The 18964-nt window shown below is 47.6% G+C and overlaps 1 protein-coding gene across 1 annotated transcript; it reads left to right on the top strand.

The window, feature by feature from the left end:
* Nucleotides 1–275: 275 nt before the first annotated feature.
* On the top strand, nucleotides 276–18093 carry LOC116951231 (arg8-vasotocin receptor). Its single transcript, XM_032969720.2, has 4 exons — nucleotides 276–906; nucleotides 7175–7398; nucleotides 9712–10396; nucleotides 17848–18093. The coding sequence occupies exons 2-4, from the start codon at nucleotides 7180–7182 to the stop codon at nucleotides 18081–18083; spliced, it is 1140 nt and encodes a 379-aa protein (XP_032825611.2). The 5' UTR covers nucleotides 276–906; nucleotides 7175–7179; the 3' UTR covers nucleotides 18084–18093.
* The last annotated feature ends 871 nt before the right edge of the window (nucleotides 18094–18964 follow it).

Below are 18964 nucleotides of genomic sequence, written 5' to 3'. Positions count from 1 at the left end.
GATGCTTACGTGACAACCCTTACTAGTTGGCTGTGTCGGGTGGTGGCGGGTTTTCACGACACATTCATATATTTACGCGATCTAACCCAAAAACCTCTATTATGAATAATTGTTTGTTCACATTCACAGGTTATCCCCGTAAAAAATATCCTCGTGAAAAAAAAATCAGCAGCGCATCCCTCTGGAAACATCGCTGCGTGCTGCAAAAAAAAAAATTCTCCCAAAATCGTGGGCGAAGCTGTGCCGCTTTGCAGCGCCCCGCGCAAGCAGGATCTGTTTTGAGAACGTCTTCAGTGTCACAAAATGAAGAGCCCTCACGCAGCGACCAACGGCTTGTTTATTCCTGTGGGGTGGTCGGGGTTGGGGTGGGCCCTGGGCAAAACTGTTGCGAGTCGGTGTTAACGGAACATCGGTGTCTCTTAAAACCCACCCACCCCTGCCCGCCCGCCCGCCTGCCTGCCCCCGTCTCCACTATCGCACGGAGCACAGCCGCTGCTGTTGGCGTGCGTCACAGCGCAACTGCGTCTCCCGGCACGCGCCGTCCAAAAGAAACCCCCTCCTCTTGGCTGGAGCCACGACTCGTCCGTCCGTGGCTCGAGGTTGAGAGTTGAGAGTGGGTGGTGGTGGTGGTGGTGTTGGTTGGGAGATTTGGTTCGGGGGCTGCTGTCGCGTACGAAAGGCGACGATCGGGATCCCGGCGGAGGAAAACTCGCACGAGAGAGAGAGAGAAAGAGAGAAAGAGAGGAGCCGTGCGAGCTCACAAGAGTTTGGACGCGTCGATACCCCCGGGTACTGCGGGAGCTGTGTTTGTGTTAGCGGGAAGCACTCCCCCCCCCCCCACCCCACCTCGGCCATGAGTGCTGAATACTCGGCTGCGTCCCACGCTTAAGCGGATTTGAAGCGAAGGTAAGCGTCTTTATTTCTTTCTGTCTCTTTCTCAGACCGCGTGCGACGGAGCGAGGAAAGGGCGTCGATAGCGGTCGGGTGGGAGACGCAGAGTGGCGATTGCCCCGAGGTCGTTTCGCTCATTTTTTTGTTTGCGTGCGGTCAGGGAATGACTTTTTTGGAATGCGCGCACCCGAGGTTAGCTCGGATATTGCGAGGATTGTGTGCTGGGAAAAGTTGCGCAAAACCCCAAGCAGCTCCCGTGTGTTTCATATACAAATCAGAGCATGGGTACGCCGGTGGTCGACTTTAATGCGGTTGTTTCAAGTTTTTTTTTAAAGTTTCATTCATTAGGTATAGCCCTGTGAGCCATGCGGCTCTTGAGTCGGGTGCAACCGCAACAAACTAAACATGAACAGAGAAACATCTTAAAGCGACGACGCGCAACAGAAGCATCCTGGATAAACCAGCAAATCTTCCGTGAAAAAAACCCCCCACCGTATTACAACGCTGTGTGCAAACATTTAACAATAAACGATATACATAACATGTACTGTACGAACAAACTTGCAGCCATATCTGTCAGCATGACACTCCCCGTGTATGATGTGTGAGTGAGTCAATGGTAGTGAGTGTATGATGTGTGAGTCAGCGTATTATGAGTGAGTGTATGATGAGTGAATCATTGTGATGAGTGAATGGGTCAGTGGTTGTGTGAGTGTATGGTGTGTGAGTGAGTCAGCGTATGATGAGTGAGTCAGTGTATGATGAGTGAGTCAGTGTATAATGTGTGAGTGAGTAAGTGTGAGATGAGTGAGTGTATCACGGCCTCCTCCCCGCCATCGCGACCTCCTCCCCACCATCACGGCCTCCTCCCCGCCATCGCGACCTCCTCCCCACCATCGCGGCCTCCTCCACGCCATCGCGGCCTCCTCCCTGCCATCGCGGCCTCCTCCACGCCATCGCGGCCTCCTCCACGCCATCGCGGCCTCCTCCTCACCATCGCGGCCTCCTCCCTGCCATCGCGGCCTCCTCCCCGCCATCATGGCCTCCTCCACGCCATCGCGGCCTCCTCCACGCCATCGCGGCCTCCTCCACGCCATCGCGGCCTCCTCCACGCCATCGCGGCCTCCTCCACGCCATCGCGGCCTCCTCCCTGCCATTGCGGCCTCCTCCATCCCATCGCGGCCTCCTCCATGCCATCGCGGCCTCCTCCATCCCATCACGGCCTTCTCCCCGCCATCGCGGCCTTCTCCATGCCATCGCGGCCTCCTCCATGCCATCGCGGCCTCCTCCATGCCATCGCGGCCTTCTCCATGCCATTGCGGCCTCCTCCATCCCATCGCGGCCTCCTCCATGCCATCGCGGCCTCCTCCATCCCATCACGGCCTTCTCCCCGCCATCGCGGCCTTCTCCATGCCATCGCGGCCTCCTCCATGCCATCGCGGCCTCCTCCATGCCATCGCGGCCTTCTCCCCGCCATCGCGGCCTCCTCCCCGCCATGACGGCCTCCTCCCCGCCATCACGGCCTCCTCCCCGCCATCATGGCCTCTTCCCCACCATCACGGCCTCCTCTATGCCATCGCGGCCTCCTCCATGCCATCATGGCCTCCTCCACGCAATCACGGCCTCCTCCCCGCCATCGTGGCCTCCTCCCCACCATCATGGCCTCTTCCCCACCATCACGGCCTCCTCTATGCCATCGTGGCCTCCTCCATGCCATCGTGGCCTCCTCCACGCCATCATGGCCTCCTCCCCGCCATCACGGCCTCCTCCATGCCATCGTGGCCTCCTCCACGCCATCGCGGCCTCCTCCATGCCATCGTGGCCTCCTCCATGCCATCGCGGTCTCCTCCCCTCCATCGCGGCCTCCTTCCCGCCATCACGGCCTCCTCCACGCCTTCACGGCCTCCTCCACGCCATCACGGCCTCCTCTCCACCATCGCGGCCTCCTTCCCGCCATCACGGCCTCCTCCACGCCTTCACGGCCTCCTCCACGCCATCACGGCCTCCTCTCCACCATCGCGGCCTCCTCCCCACCATTGCGGCCTCCTCCCCGCCATCACGCATTTTAATCCCATCGGTTAGTTGAAGGCATCACATTCAAAAGTTTGACAATTCCACGGTGGGCATATATCATGTGCGTATGGCTCATGTTGATATCAGGGCCAGGTCTGAAACTGGAGATGATGAAAACAAGATTTTGGTCAGTAGGTGAAACATTTAGCATTTAGATTTAGCACTGTTTTGTTCTTTTTCATTTGCACCAATCCTTGAAATGTCTCATGGTCAGACGTTATTTACAATCGACAGATGTGCACTGAACAATCCAATGTGACGATTAAAGAGACAGGAATGCGGGCTTTCCGAACAGTTCACTCAAGCGATGAAAACAATTTCTGAAAATATTCATGTTTAATGACGAGGCCTCGGAAATGTTTTATAAAAGGTGATAATTAAACCAATAGTCAAAGTGATTTATTGCTCAAGTGAGCATTAAGACCGTCCTCATCGTCCGCTTGCAGCCATGAGCCAGTGGTGTACAATCAACGTTCCTATGGCTGGGGCGAGTTATCCAGGGGACAACCAGCGTTTATGTCACCACGAAATGGTAGTCAATTTATCAACCCTGTAAAGCTGATGGGCTGAGTCTACCCTCAACGAGGGTTTGAAAGGGAGCCAACTTACTTTACCAGGCCAGTTGGATTTAAATGGATGGACCTCCTTAAATTACGATTCATTTTAATAGTTCCACTTAAGTTTGCGTTCTTTTTAGCAACATATCAAACAAACTTTCACGTATTAATAGTGAACACTTTCAAGGTCGCACAGGACATGAATGCGAAGCGTGAAAATTGCTGACATGAGTAATGGAGTACAGTATTTCATGATGAACATGCACACCTACTGTGCATACATACACGCTTCCTAAGAGCAAAAATCAATGTTGACTAATAGTACCAATTTGTACGCTCAAAATATAGATCTGAGTTAGTAGCGTACAATTGGCAAAGCAGCGACTATGGACGACCTTAACGATAGCCATTCATTCTTGGCTACGAAGCACATGAGGAGTACTCTGTCACGTTGACTTTTATTTGTTTGGCTCTTCCTTACTTGAAATTATTTTTCTTCGCTTTCATAGCCTGGTGCTGAAATGCTCAGCAGTTCAATCGTGCGATGCATTGAAAAACACCCTTCTCGTGAACGTGTCCAGACAAAGATCCCCCGTATAGCCTTAACATAGTTTTGAGGCAGGTGCCGTTCGCGAGCAGCACCTATGAAGGCCGGCACGGCACATAACGGGGTGGGTGGCTTAGCACCACTCCCGGCCGCCTTTGTCTTCCTAGTTTGCGATGTTTACACTCCGCAACAAGGTGCTCATTTGAGGCTAAATCGAGTCAGGGGGAGGCTCAGGACCGGTTCACGTAATCGTCACTGGTGGTCGCCGGGAGCAGGAATGGAACTTGGGTCACTGGGTTTGTAGCGCATTACCACACCAGACAGGCACCGTATTGCGGTCTGGAATAATGTTTGCATGACAAGGACATCGTCGTATTTGATTCCAGAGATTGTTTTGATTGTGGTGGGGAGAGAACACCAATGTATAGAGCGCTGGGTTTGCTTATCTTTATGAAACGTGTCGCATTAAATTAGCCCTCTTAATTGCGTCGTTGTTCGAGTGCTGGACAAAAACAAATATAAAATCTATCGGGACTCCTGCTCCATAGGAGCGTACGTTTTCAAAGTAAGTTAAACCTCCGTACAGATGTACGCTTTAGGCAAGTGGTTAGGCAGGTGAGCAGGTAGGCAAGCAGGTAGATCATCAGTTATCATCATCAGCACTGATCGATCCACTGCTGGATGGAGGCCTCCCCAAGCCACTGCCATCTCTCATGGTCTCACGGTGTAACATTCCGTCGCGTCCCTGCACGCCAGCTGATCTCATCGCTCCATCTCTGTGGTGGTTGTCATCTCCGGCGCATTCCCTCCGGGGGCTGCCGCTCCATTCTTGGTCTCGGCCATCAACCATCGTCCCCTCGAAATATAAGCGAGCGAGCGCCTCTCTACCGCGTCTGTTCACGCACTTTTCAGTCGTTTTTAATGTTTTTCTCAACGGTCATGTTTCTGATCCACATGACATAACAAGTAATACTGTATATATATAGAAACTGATGGCAAAATGTTCTTGATGAGGCATCCTGGGCTAATTGAGTTTCATGATTAAATTCAGTTGTTTAATGAGAAACCTCCAAGCTGAAAGAGTCCACCTCCATCACCGCGGTAAAGATACTCCCACGCGTTTCCCCAACGTGACACCCCAACAGATATTGATGTGCATTATTGTTTTTAATTTTGTTCGTAATTATTAACCCTGACTTAGTGAAGCCTCCATTGCTCGTTTTTTATCTTTTCCTGTTGTTAATGCCCATTAAAATGTGGTCAAGACAAATGTCATCTGGGAATGTGCTCGGTCAGTGTTTTGCTATATATTTCAACCGTTTATATTTGTGCATTATTTCTCCCAATTAAAATTTCGAAGAGCAGAGTAACCACACGATAACAATTGCAAATGACTTTTACAAGCTTAGCCGTCCACTAGACAGGTGAACGGTACATGCTATTGTGCAGGTGGCTCCTTCATCAACATTTTGAGTTTAACAATATTATCCATAAGTGTTTGGGTTAGATCGCGTAAATAAGAACATGTCGCTAAACCCGCCACCACCCGACATGGCCAATTAGCAAAGGTTTGTCACGTAAGTAAAACATGCCAATCCGTTACTAGTTCAGCACCCTGGTGTGTTGGAGAGTGAACCCACAACATTTAGAATCTGAGTACGACGTTTTCGTTGGTGACTACAACCAGCTTTGCCAGAATTGCCAAAAAGTCTTCCTGTTTTTAGTCTAAAATAGAGTAAGGTGATGTCATCGCTTTGAGCCTACGTCATAGGCACGTTTTGTTTACGTGACAGACCTTACTAATTGGCTGTGTCGGATGGTGGTGGGGAAACAATATATTTATATTTACGCAATTTAACCCAAAAAAAACATTGTCGTGATTTAAAGCTTTCGTGACTGCAGGAATTCATATTCTTTGGGTCTTTCGGTAAAGTCACGTTGATAGGTTCAAAGAAAATAACAAAAACTACGACGTTTCGATCGCAGCACAAGCGGTCGTCATCAGGAAAAGGGGGTTAGCTTCTAAACGCAAACAGTTTCTAAAGGTTTAAAATTGGCGTAGCCCAAATGTCAGCAGCATGGGCGGGGCAGCTAATGTAAGTGATGGGCAAAAACAGCGAAGGTGGTGGGTTTGCACCAATTAAAGGTCTGCCAGGTAAAAAAGTTTGCATGTTAGTGTAAGATCGGTGAGCGGCCTCCACAGTGAGCGCGCTGAGGTGGCTATGTTAATGTGAGAGATTAGGATGTTAATGGAAGATCGCAGAGCCACCGCCACGTCGAGGTCGGCAAGCGGAGGTGGCTGTGTTGGTGTGATAAATGTTACCTGTTGATGTAAAATCGGAGAGCAGAAAATAACAACTAACATCGGAAGGTGGCAGGATCGGAACATCACAGCCAGTTATGACTTAAACTCGTTGATAACGTCATTCCAATGATTGGTAAGTTTGTACCCGTCTTCTCGGTTGAAATTGTGTCTGTGTCTGTGTATATGGATGGCTTCATGAACAAATCTTTGTTGATAGCCAGTGGGTTTGCAAAGTACCTTCGTCTTAGATAAATCAATTTTGTGTGAGTCCACCGCATTAAAACAATGATCAGCCACGGCAGCGGGATTGGTCCTACCGTGTTTCAGATCTGCTGTATGTTCACGAACACGGTCTGAGACATGTCGCTTAGTTTCCCCAATGTAACTACTGACACAGACACAGCTTAGTTTGTAAACGCCGGGGTATTGCATGTCAGGGATCACATCCTTCACAGATGGGATACGATCACGAATTTTATGTACTGTATTAAATCGATTCCTGATCTTGTGTTTGCTCATGATTTTGGAAATGTTTTTGGTGACCCCTGCTATTTATCGCAAGGTGATGGTTTTGATTGGGTCCTCAGATGGTTATTTCCCAATGTTTGGGGTGATAGCTTTACGGATTGTGCAGTCTGAATATCCATTGATCTTGAGGGCTTGGTGCACGTTTTCCAGTTCACTGGCTAGGTGATGATGGTCGGAAATACAACGAGCTCTATGGTGTAGAGTTTTGATAGACATGACGGAAAACCGTACATAATAACAATAAAAACGCTCGCGCACGTGACATCATTGCAGGAGGGATGGCCAACGGCACGGCGAATGCATCCGAGTCGACGCTGAGCCGCGACGAAGATCTCGCCAAGGTGGAGATCACGATCCTCGCCATCATCCTCTGCGCGGCCGTGGTCGGCAATGCCTGCGTGCTCCTGGCGCTGCTCAGCACCAAGAAGAAGACGTCGCGGATGCACCTTTTTATCATGCACCTGAGCATCGCCGACCTGGTAGTGGCCTTCTTCCAGGTGCTGCCGGCCACCCCCTCCGGCGTATTCCCGACTACCACTCTCTCTCTCTCTCACTCTCTCACCACGCTTCGCTTGCTTTTGAACAAAAACGGTGGTCACCGCATCGCGCAGCGCTTTCGAGTGCGCTTCTGCGGCTGTCTGTAATGCTCTTGCTTGCTAATATTAGGAAGCCGTTGGAGCTGTGCAGTTTTACATTATCCAAGTTGAAAACAAATTTCTTGTGAACTGCTTTTGGTGTTTAATTTATTGTTCTTCCTTCACACCTCCAATTAGCACGGTTGGCTACATACACATGCATTGTCCACCCATGGCCACGACAGTGAATAATAAATTATATCAAGGAGTACAGACTATCATGAAAATTCCGTTTATCCTTGCAGCGGTGGATTTTGACTCACCATCAAACAAAGATGGCCACCGTATCGCATGGTGCTTTCAGATGCGTTTCTGCGGCCGTCTGGAACGCTCTTCCTTCCATATATCAGGAAGCCACTGAAGCTGTGCACTTTTGAATCATCTAGATTGAAAACTCGTTTCTTGAGAACGCCTTTTTGTGTGTAGTTTGGTTTCCTTCCCCCGCACCTCCGATTACCACGGTTGGCTACGTACGATGCAAAAGAATTTCAACATACGTACATACAATGTTCAGTTTTTATTTCATATTTTTGCCGATGCCCATGTTCCTGACCCACATAGATAGAGAGGTAGTATGGCTAACGCTGCCTCAGTGGTGTAACAGTGAGCACACTGGACGTGCAATCCCAAGGTCATGGGTTCGATTTGATCTCCTGGTTCGGCAGTTGAGGCAGCGGGGGCAAGTTTCTCGAATACGAACCCACCACCTCCACCTCTAAACTATTAAAACAATTAAAATGTTTTTTTATATTTTACCAGGTAAGGCCCACTGAGCTTTATAGCTCTTTTTCAGAAGCAACCTGGCTATCACTCGGCAGAGTGGTTTATCACCATACGGACATTTCTAGCAGCCAAATACTCTAAACGCGTGATGTTGATTCTAAATGTAGAGGGAAAAACGTCCGAATCAAGAGAAAATCCACGCGACCACGGGGAGAGAGACACACGCAAACTCCAAATATACAGCAGCAGGCGTCAGGGTCTGGATCGAACCCACGACCTCCTGTATACCAGGCGAGGTAGTCAACATCTTGCCACCACGGCACCTCTGTGCACACAGCAGTATAAAGGGGTACACGACAGATCGTAGATCGTGTGTGGTGGGGTAAAGTGTGGGTACTCCTACCCAGCGGTCAGTGCGACGGGACTGCTGGTGTGCGCCTTGCACTGCCTCATGTCTCTTTGCCCCCCGCAACTTCTAAAACTAAACTCAAATATTTTTTTTTATTTTACCAAGTAAGGCACACTGAGCTAAACAGTTATAGCGCAAATGAGTGGTTTATCATCGTGTGCAAATTAATAACAGACAAATACTATGAACGCACTTTGATTCTCGGGAAAAACCGGAACATACAAACTCTAAATATACAGCCTTCAAGGTTTCGGGATCAAACGCACTACCTGCTGTATATCAGGCGAGGTAGTTAATATTTCGCGACCGTAGCGCCCCTCGCTCTTCCTCGTAGAGGGCTCTATTGAGTTATCTCCCTCGTGAAAGCCACTCTGTCAGTTGCAGCCCTGCACCTTTGTCTTTTAAGAATAAAACTAATTGTTTTGATGTTCTTTAGGCATAGCGGTGTGCTGCTTTCATTCAGTATTAAGTCCAATTTAGCAAAAGAGCCTCCAATTCACTCTCATCCACATCTTTACTTTAATTCTAGATTTGAAGCTTTCGTGACTGCAAGGATCCATACTCTTTGGTTCTATTCGGTAAAGTCACGTAGGTAAAAAAATAAAACAACAAAAATCACGACGTTTCGGCCACAACACAAGTGGCCTTCATCAGGTGAAGGGACCATGCTGTCACGAAGACAGCGTTGGAATCAAGAAAGTCAAGCCAGGTCGCGTCCATTAAGCTGTGTGGGAGGAAACCAAACGCTTTGACAAATGAATTAGCATAAAGTGCTGATCGAACACTTAAAGTGACTTTACTGAATAGAACCAAAGAGTATCTTTACTTTAATCCCTGTCTTCCTGGTTCACCTTCAACAACCGCCCTGGGCACAAACACAACCAGGGCGAGTTCTCTCCTAAAATCAAGCGTCTTCAATAGTTGAGTGGCCTCGTTGCGCGTGACAATTATGTACCCCTTGCGCCCAGTCGTCTTGACCGTGACCTTTGGGCCATTCCTCTTCATTACCATTACGATTATTAACTTCTCGAACGTTTGTGCAGGTGCTGCCCCAGCTCATCTGGGAGGTGACCTTCCGCTTCAATGGCTCGGACATACTGTGCCGCACCGTCAAGTACCTGCAGATCCTCGGCATGTTCGCCTCCACCTACATGCTCATCATGATGGCCATGGACCGCTACATCGCCATCTGCCACCCGCTGCGGACGATCCAGCAGTCGTCGACGCAGTCCTACATGATGATCCTCGTCAGCTGGCTCGTGAGCTTCCTCTTCAGCGTCCCGCAGGCGTACATCTTTTCGCTGCGCGAGGTGCAGCAGGGCACGGGCGTCTACGACTGCTGGGCCGCCTTTGTCGAGCCGTGGGGGCTCAAGGCGTACGTCACGTGGACCGCCGTCGCCGTGTTCGTCGCGCCCGTCGCCGTGCTGCTCTGGTGCTACGGCATGATCACCGCCGAGATCTGGAGGAACATGCGGGCCAAGATGGAGAGGCGCGGCGGGCGGGACGGCCGCCCGCCGCCGAAGGGGACGCCGGCGCGGTCGTCCGCGGCGGTGGCGCCGGTGGCGACCGCGACAGCGTCGCGGGTCAGCTCGGTGAGGAACATCTCCAAGGCGAAGATCCGCACCACCAAGATGACCTTCGTCATCATCGTGGTGTACGTCTTCTGCTGGACGCCGTTTTTCCTCGTCCAGATGTGGTCCGTGTGGGACGGGTCTGCTCCCTTTGAAGGTACGCTGGCACCGGGTGCGTTGGCAATGGAATGTACCGTGAACAAGATGAAGGTGCCCTCTCCGTGTAGCCTGCATGGACTATTGGGCAAGGGCTAAACTAAACTACCGTTCTGAGCTGCCCCTACTGGACATCTAGAAAAATAGCTTTACAGCACATCCGATTCCTCCAGTATAAATATTCTGATTCTGACCTCTAAAATTTCGCTTAAATTTTGTCTATTTTACACAACATCAACCGTATATTTGGATGACGAATATTATAAAAACTACGATAAACGATTTTTATTTTACCAGGTAAGGCCCACTGAGCTAGAAATTTAGTTTGTTATTGTAACGTTCTGACCTGGCCCTACTGGACACCTGTGAAAAATAACTTTATTGCTCATCGAATTCCTCAGTTATAAATAAATATACTGATTCTGATATAACTCTTTTTCAGAAGCGACCTGGCCACATATGATAGCTCAACAAAGTCGCTTATCACTTGGACATATATAGCAGCCAAATACTCTAAACGCATGTCGATTCTAAATATAGAGGGGAAAAATCTGAGGGACTGGAGAAAAATCCACGTGACCACGGTGATAGAGACGTGCATACTCCAAATTTACAGGCGTCAGGGTCGGTATCAACTCCACAACCTGTATACCAGGCAAGGTAATTAACATTTCGCCACCCTGGCGCCCTACAGCTGTCAATGAGCAGCAGATGGCAATGCAATCTATTGCTATACTGTACCCCTGTGCGCTTGCATCTATGCGCCCTGCGCTGACCAACCTGCACTGACCAGCGCGGTGAAGTATGGTGAAGTAACCTCCACGGGGTGCACAGCGGGGGTGCAGGCCCTCGTCCAGCAGTGGACTGACATAAGATGGCTGTGCATCTGCATTGGGGGCCAACACCGCACACAGGAGAGACGTTTTTGGACTCCCTTTCCCCCAATACTGGTCACGCTTAACAGTTGCACGTTTTAGGTTAAGTCGACTGTGGGAAGGCGAGGCTTCAGTTAAGTTATATTTCGCCAAGGATGACTTTTGCCAGAAATTGAATCCAAGTCTCTGGATATTGCAGTGCGATGCAAATTACAATTTGTGCTCATATCGTGTATACATGCAACAGTATCTCAAGATGCTCACACGAACCACCAAGCCATTGCTCCCCCCACATTAGCCACCTTTACCCCAGGTGAACTCTGCAAAAAATATCGCAATAATACGAACACCTTACACACGTACACAAACACACGTGCTCTGCATGCGATGACGTCGAGAGTGAAATAAATTCCTGAAATTATTTAATAATTGAATTGAGTAGATTATGGTCTTCTCAAAAATGAATGCTGCATGCATATACAAAATATATATACCAATAAAACAGTGAGATCTGTAATTTAAAAATAATGCTATTTATGTCTGTAAATGGATTCCCTTCTCAGATCAAAGCTCTGGCATATTACAACGAACACGATCATGATAATATATATTAAATGCTCAATTCCTCGCAATGAACACTACATCAATTTGCACAAGTGGCGTATTTAGTGTTTATGCAAAAGCCGCCTTACATTAATTGTAAGGGCACCATTGCCCTCTCGTCAGTCTTTGGCCAATGCCTCGCAGGCTGCGGGTAATTACTGCTTTCGCCAGTGAACAAGCTGCGCAAAGGAGAGAGAATGGAAGTGTCCAATAATGTTAAAGTGCATTTATTTCAAGGCACTAAACCTGTATTGGACGTGAACGGACGCCCGTCTGATGATGCGCGCTCTGTAATGTGTCGCATGGCAGTATCGAGTCTTTTAAAACGGCGTCGTGAAAGTTGCGCAGGAAAGCATCGCGTTCTGCCGCCAGTGATACCAATTACAGATGAGACCCGATGTCATCACGCAGTTGTGTTTATTCAGTGTTCTGTTGACTGCTGGCGAGCCGGGCGGGCACGGGTGACTCGTGGGTAGAGCGAGCGGCTCACAATGGGCACGTTGTGAGTTCAAGTCCTGGTCGGGGGTGGGGGGGACTCGGCCAATCATCCCTCCAAGTACACTAAAATATGGGCACCACTTTGTATTCACGCACGTATGTTGACCTTCGTTTGCACCGTACGGAGACAACCGTGCTAATCGGAGGTGTAGTGTTGAGTCGATGGGCAGTACGTGTGTACTATTGTATTTGAGTACAGCAATTAATTTGCCTGTAAAATCCACGAAGTACGATAATGCTATTAAGCGGTGGCATGTGGAGAGTTCAGTTCAGGCAAGAGTGTCGTCCGGTGCATGTTTTCTCAATTACCAGAACCACATGTTCTTAACAGAGACCAGGTGAACTTTCACGACGAGAATTTGTGTTTCCATAAGCCCCACTTGGAGAGTTAGGGGAGAATCTATGCAGCGGACATTGCACACATGACCTGAACTCAATATTTGCCGTGATTGCGGTGTCAGATGCATGGCTGTGTTTCACTGCTCCAGAATCCAAAAATACAGATTCGGGTCACGTTTTAGCTTCGTCCAATCGCCAGGTGTATTTAATAGAGACAGCACGATACGCATGTGTGATCGTGAGCAAGTCGCGTGGTGCAAAACATGTGCGCTCTATTGCAGAAATTGCCACGTGGAATTCGGAAGTGGTGCCGCAGAGAATCACGCTTTCCTGGGGTGATGATGGTGGCATTTTTTTTATGCCGCACAGGGGAATTTTGCACAAAATAATTATTGCATGACACCCTGCGTGTATCGGCGTTGCACAACACGTACAACATAGCAGAGGAGAGCACATTAACAAAAGCAAGAGGACAAACACACAAAAACATACATGAAAAATAAACAACCTTGTAATGACTCCAGTGCTGCAGCAATAATAAAAACTGTCCGAGGGAAGGCAAACATTTGCAAACGAAAACACAAGGACACACACACACACACAAATACAGCGGAGACTCGTGAGCCAATGATAAATAAAGAATGTGGCACATGCCGGACTCCAGACACTTTTGTTAATGATCCCAAATGCTGGATTATTTCATTTTTTACGCGTGCTTTCTATATATGTACATATATGCAAAGGCAAAGGCGCATCCCTGCAATTTCTTGCTGACAGAACCACTTCTAGAAAACCCTCAATTGGAGAGCACTCCAGAGAGTCCCTCTAAGGAAGTATTTTGGTCTACTCTTCCACGAAGATCAAGAAGCCTAGGAAGACACCGGAGAACCCACACCACTCTCCCCAACACAATGCCAGAACATGCCCCCGGGGCAGCAGCTCCCTTTCACTGCCTCCCTTGATACACATTATTCATAATAAAGGTTTTTGGGTTAGATCGCGTTATTTATAAATGTGTCGTAACCCTCCAACACCCGACACGGCCAATCAGCAAAAACAAAGTGTCACGTTGACAAAAGACAATTAGTTCACTACTTTTAGCCCACCGGTGTGTTGAAGAGTGAATCCACAACATTTACAGTTTGAGTTGTACGACGTTTCGCTGGTAATTACATCCAGCATCATCGGGCAATTCGCCAGAATGGATAAGCCCTCACTTGCTCTCGGTCTTAAATAGAACAGCAGGGTGACGTCATCATTTTACTCATTTCAGGTGCAGTGATTTGAATAATATTGGTCGCGAAAGCCTACGTGTTTTATTGATACACATTGTCGACAAAATCACCAATTATGGTCTTCAGGCCTTCAAATGCCGAGCACACACACAGACATGGGACATCTCCTAAACCTCACCGCTCGCCTCGCAGGGACGAAGTCTTTGGGCTGCAGTAAACCAATGATTATGGCGATCAGATGTACTCATGTCTGCAGTGGCTGTTGTTCACAGTTGCACGCAATAAATACAAAAATGCGACCTGCCAACCGGCTAACTGAGGCGTGTTCATTCATAACTTCTGGGTGGATACGTCTTCTAGGTTCTTTTTGGGTGGATTTAAGAAAGCCGCCCCAATGGTTAAACTGCCACACCGGGATATTGCATCGGCCAGGCGACTCTCTGCGTTGCAAGTGCCGTGTGCTAACCATGACACCACAGCGGCTTCCCTGCATCCACCGTACACGTTTTGAATATCTTTTTTTATATATAATAGAGTTTTTCCCCTTTTTTTGGGGCAACAAAACTGAAACCTTTTTACAAGGATTCATGTCTGCATTAACCACAATACTTGCAGTCAAAATGCAAAAAAAAACACACTATGATAATATATGCATTGTCCTTGAAACTGATTGGTCCACACCAGGGACGGCTTTCTTTTGAGCCTCGTCTCAATTGGTGCTCGACCAGAGGACGCCAAAAGGCGTACAAGCTCAAAGACAATGCACTATCAAAGTAATGAGGGCTCGGGGTAAGCATCTACATCATTGGACCTCCTTTGCCAGTACCAAATATAATAATAGGGCTTTTCCCCTTTTTTTATCTGATTATTTATTCAAATGCAATCGTTGTATTTAGAATCACGCGGCACGGTTAGGAAATGGGCACCCGGAGGCAGTCAGGTAGCTCATAGCGCTGCGTGGGTTCCACTGAGATCCTGGGAGCAGATCTGGGTGGCCACTTGTGATGAATCTGGGCGAATTGTTGATAGCTTCACCGTGGTCACCAAAAGCTGCACAAGAAGAAGGGAAGAACAACATCAAGTAAAATAAAATGCACTTAATTTGGTTAAATAGCTGCTCTGAGAATTTAAAATAAATTATCAATGCTCTTAGTATGCGATAAAAAGTTTTTGGTTGGCACGAGTTTCAAATTGATACCTCGTCCCGTAATGATGCTTGGACGCATGATAATAAAATTGACAAAAATACAGAATCCCAAATGAAAGCAGCTCTCGAGAGACAACAGAACCGTGTTACATTGTGTATAGAATCCTGGAGGATGTCGCGAACGTTGTGGAATAAACAACCCGTAATTATTATGAATGCATCCACAATCCATCGATTTTAGACTAAGTTAAAGACATTATTTTCAGATTGCGTATGAATATCTCCAATGAAGTGGATAAAAAAATAAAACCGTTGAAAAAGAGAGTATTCTCAAACACAGTTTTGCCTTTCACATTTGTTTATTGTGTTTGTGGTGGGTATTTCCGATATATTATTTGAACATTGCATTTGGTCTGCAAGCACTTCTGTAAAGAGTGATCCTCCCGTAATGATCTAACATCATCATTCTCTCTGCTGCCTCCAGATACTGTCCATGCGAGGCACGATGTGAATAATAAATAATGAGGTTGACGACTAAAAAACTCCAGCAGACACAGAACCCTTCACTATACACAGAACCCTTCAGTGTATACAGAACCCTTCACTATACACAGAACCCTTCACTATACACAGAACCCCTCAGTGTATACAGAACCCTTCAGCTTACATAGAACCCTTCACTATACACAGAACCCTTCAGTGTATACATAACCCTTCAGCTTACACAGAACCCTTCACTATACACAGAACCCTTCAGTGTATACAGAACCCTTCAGCTTACACAGAACCCTTCACTATACACAGGACCCTTCAGTTTATACAGAATCCTTCAGCTTACACAGAACTCTTCATTATACACAGAACCCTTCAGTGTATACAGAACCCTTCACTATACACAGAACCCTTCAGTGTATACAGAACCCTTCACTATACACAGAACCCTTCAGTGTATACAGAATCCTTCAGCTTACACAGAACCCTTCACTATACACAGAACCCTTCAGTGTATACAGAACCCTTCAGTGTATACAGAACCCTTCACTATACACAGAACCCTTCAGTGTATACAGAACCCTTCACTATACACAGAACCCTTCAGTGTATACAGAATCCTTCAGCTTACACAGAACTCTTCATTATACACAGAACCCTTCAGTGTATACAGAACCCTTCACTATACACAGAACCCTTCAGTGTATACAGAACCCTTCACTATACACAGAACCCTTCAGTGTATACAGAATCCTTCAGCTTACACAGAACTCTTCACTATACACAGAACCCTTCAGTGTATACAGAACCCTTCACTATACACAGAACCCTTCACTATACACAGAACCCTTCAGTGTATACAGAACCCTTCACTATACACAGAACCCTTCAGTGTATACAGAATCCTTCAGCTTACACAGAACTCTTCATTATACACAGAACCCTTCAGTGTATACAGAACCCTTCACTATACACAGAACCCTTCAGTGTATACAGAACCCTTCACTATACACAGAACCCTTCAGTGTATACAGAATCCTTCAGCTTACACAGAACCCTTCACTATACACAGAACCCTTCAGTGTATACAGAACCCTTCAGCTTACATAGAACCCTTCACTATACACAGAACCCTTCACTATACACAGAACCCTTCACTATACACAGAACCCTTCACTATACACAGAACCCTTCAGTGTATACAGAACCCTTCAGCTTACACAGAACTCTTCAGCATACAATGGACATAAACTATACCTCTGACAGCTTAAGAAAACTTAATAAAATACAAACTCCAACTTATGTAAGACTTAATTCGTCTCGTCACTCATGATCAGGATGAGACACACTTTTTACACTTGCATAATCCCGTTTAATCTCAGGTGGCAGCTCAAAGTTTTAAACTCAGAATCTGTGAGGATTTAAACCGTATAGCTTTATTGAATGACTAATGTAAATTATGATGTTATATAAGGGGTAGAAAGGTGAAATTTGGTACCAAATGTTTATTATAAATACGACTATATTATTTTTTATTATCAAGGCAATTGTTATAACTTAAACAATACGAAATATTTCAACAGTTTATCTTGTGACCTCTAAAAAAATCCTGAAATTTTACTTTTGTTGCACAACCTCAACTGCATATTTAGATGAGAAATACTATAAAAAAATATTATTAAACTTCGATAAAGTATTTTTTTTTATTTTACCAGGTAAGGCCCACTGAGCTATATAGCTCTTTTTCAGAAGCGACCTGGCTATCACAAATTATAGCTAAACGAAGCGGCTTATCACGTGGACATTTATTGCAGCCAAATTAGTTAACATGCGTGTTTGTAAATGTGGAGGGATAAATATACCGTCGCACGTTCTGTTTTAGGCTCATCCATAGCAGAGTTGCCACTCCGAGGCACAAGAAACTGGAACTCATCATGGAACTAGCAAGAAGAATATCTCACAATGCCAGAAGGTGCTAGACTAAATGTAAATGTCTCAAGTGGTGTATGATTAAAACACAACTGACAAAAATCCAGAACTCTTCATGTTCTGGGAAGACGTACATATGTCGCATGACAGCAGCTGCCTCAAAGAGAGACTGATCCTGGCAAAGCCATGACAGTCGGATCCCTAATCCGTCGTGGCAGTACGTTGGAGCACCTCAATTTTTAACTTTGACCGTGAAGACTCAAAATCAGTCGGCTACCTCACCAATCTCTCTCTCCTCGTTGATCGTTTTTTTTCTCTTCGTTTCACAAACCAGGGTCGGCGTTCACCATCGTGATGCTGTTGGCCAGCCTCAACAGCTGCACCAACCCGTGGATCTACATGTTCTTCAGCGGGCATCTCATTTACGACTTCGCGCACTGCATCCCGTGCTGTGCGGGCGCGCTCCGTCGCCTGGAAACGACGGGCGCCGGCCACAACGCCACCGACCGGCTCAGCGCCACTCCGCAGAGGCACCGCAGCGTCACCCTGAGCTCCTGCAGCCAGAAGTAGGATGCGGGGTGGGGGGGGGGGGCCCTCTGTCCAGCGGGGGGGGTGGGGGGGGGAAGGAAATGAATTAAACTTAAGAGACGACCAGGCAGCAGCGGAGGCTTGTCTGGGCCCTTCTTACAGTTGCTCGTTTGGGCCACCGTGGCCTCGGCGCTGCGAGGGTAGGACCCCGGCGCCCAAGCGAGATCGCAATCTGGAGGAAAGCGGCGGTGGTCACAGCCAGACTCGTCATCAGTTACCCAGGAGATATCCACTGTGTTCGCACGCACGCTCGCTCGCACCGTACGTAGCCAACCGTGCTAATTTGGGAGGTGAGCATGGTCAGTAGCCAACCGTGCTAATTGGAGGTGAGCATGGTCAGTAGCCAACCGTGCTCATAGCCCCGGTGAAGCGCTCCTGCAGGGGAACTGCAAGTCAATGGCGTGGTCACGGACGATTGCACAAGGTGATTCGCTCAGAGGCTCCGCTCGAACCTGTTGAGACACATTGGGAACAATTTCAGTGAGGTCGAATGTCCCGCACGAGATCGTTGGACGTGGAACACAGGAGTGAGGCGATATCACAGGTCCATGCCCAGACAACAAATGTTGCAATCTGCTCTCTTATATTGAGCCCGGACTTTACGCAAACACCAAACAGCCCTTTTTGTTCCAGTGGGATGATGCAAATACTTCTGGCTGCAGAAAGCTTTCGCTGTGTTCTCGTAATGTTCTGAAGCCAGAAGCAAAGCCACATTTAGAGATTTCATTGGAATGTTGTGTGCTAGTTCCTTGTTGGGCGTATTTAAATTAATTTTCGGGTTAAAAATAAAATAAACAGATTAAGCGTTCTTGTGTTGTTTGTTGGTGGCGTTATCGTCTGAATTAACTGGTATTTTAATGCTC

This window comes from Petromyzon marinus, chromosome 42 (genome assembly GCF_048934315.1).
Source record: "Petromyzon marinus isolate PM22_M1 ecotype Great Lakes invasive population chromosome 42, UKy_Petmar_22M1.pri1.0, whole genome shotgun sequence".
NCBI lineage: Eukaryota > Metazoa > Chordata > Hyperoartia > Petromyzontiformes > Petromyzontidae > Petromyzon > Petromyzon marinus.
This window is presented reverse-complemented; position numbering and strand designations above follow the sequence as displayed.

What these genes read in the sequence shown, in the direction of transcription:
- LOC116951231 (XM_032969720.2), top strand. Translation starts at nt 7,180, where the DNA reads ATGGCCAACGGCACGGCGAATGCATCCGAGTCGACGCTGAGCCGCGAC. An exon ending in TGGTAGTGGCCTTCTTCCAG is followed by an intron (nt 7,399 to 9,711) that starts GTGCTGCCGGCC and finishes ACGTTTGTGCAG; the next exon opens with GTGCTGCCCCAGCTCATCTG. An exon ending in CGGGTCTGCTCCCTTTGAAG is followed by an intron (nt 10,397 to 17,847) that starts GTACGCTGGCAC and finishes TTCACAAACCAG; the next exon opens with GGTCGGCGTTCACCATCGTG.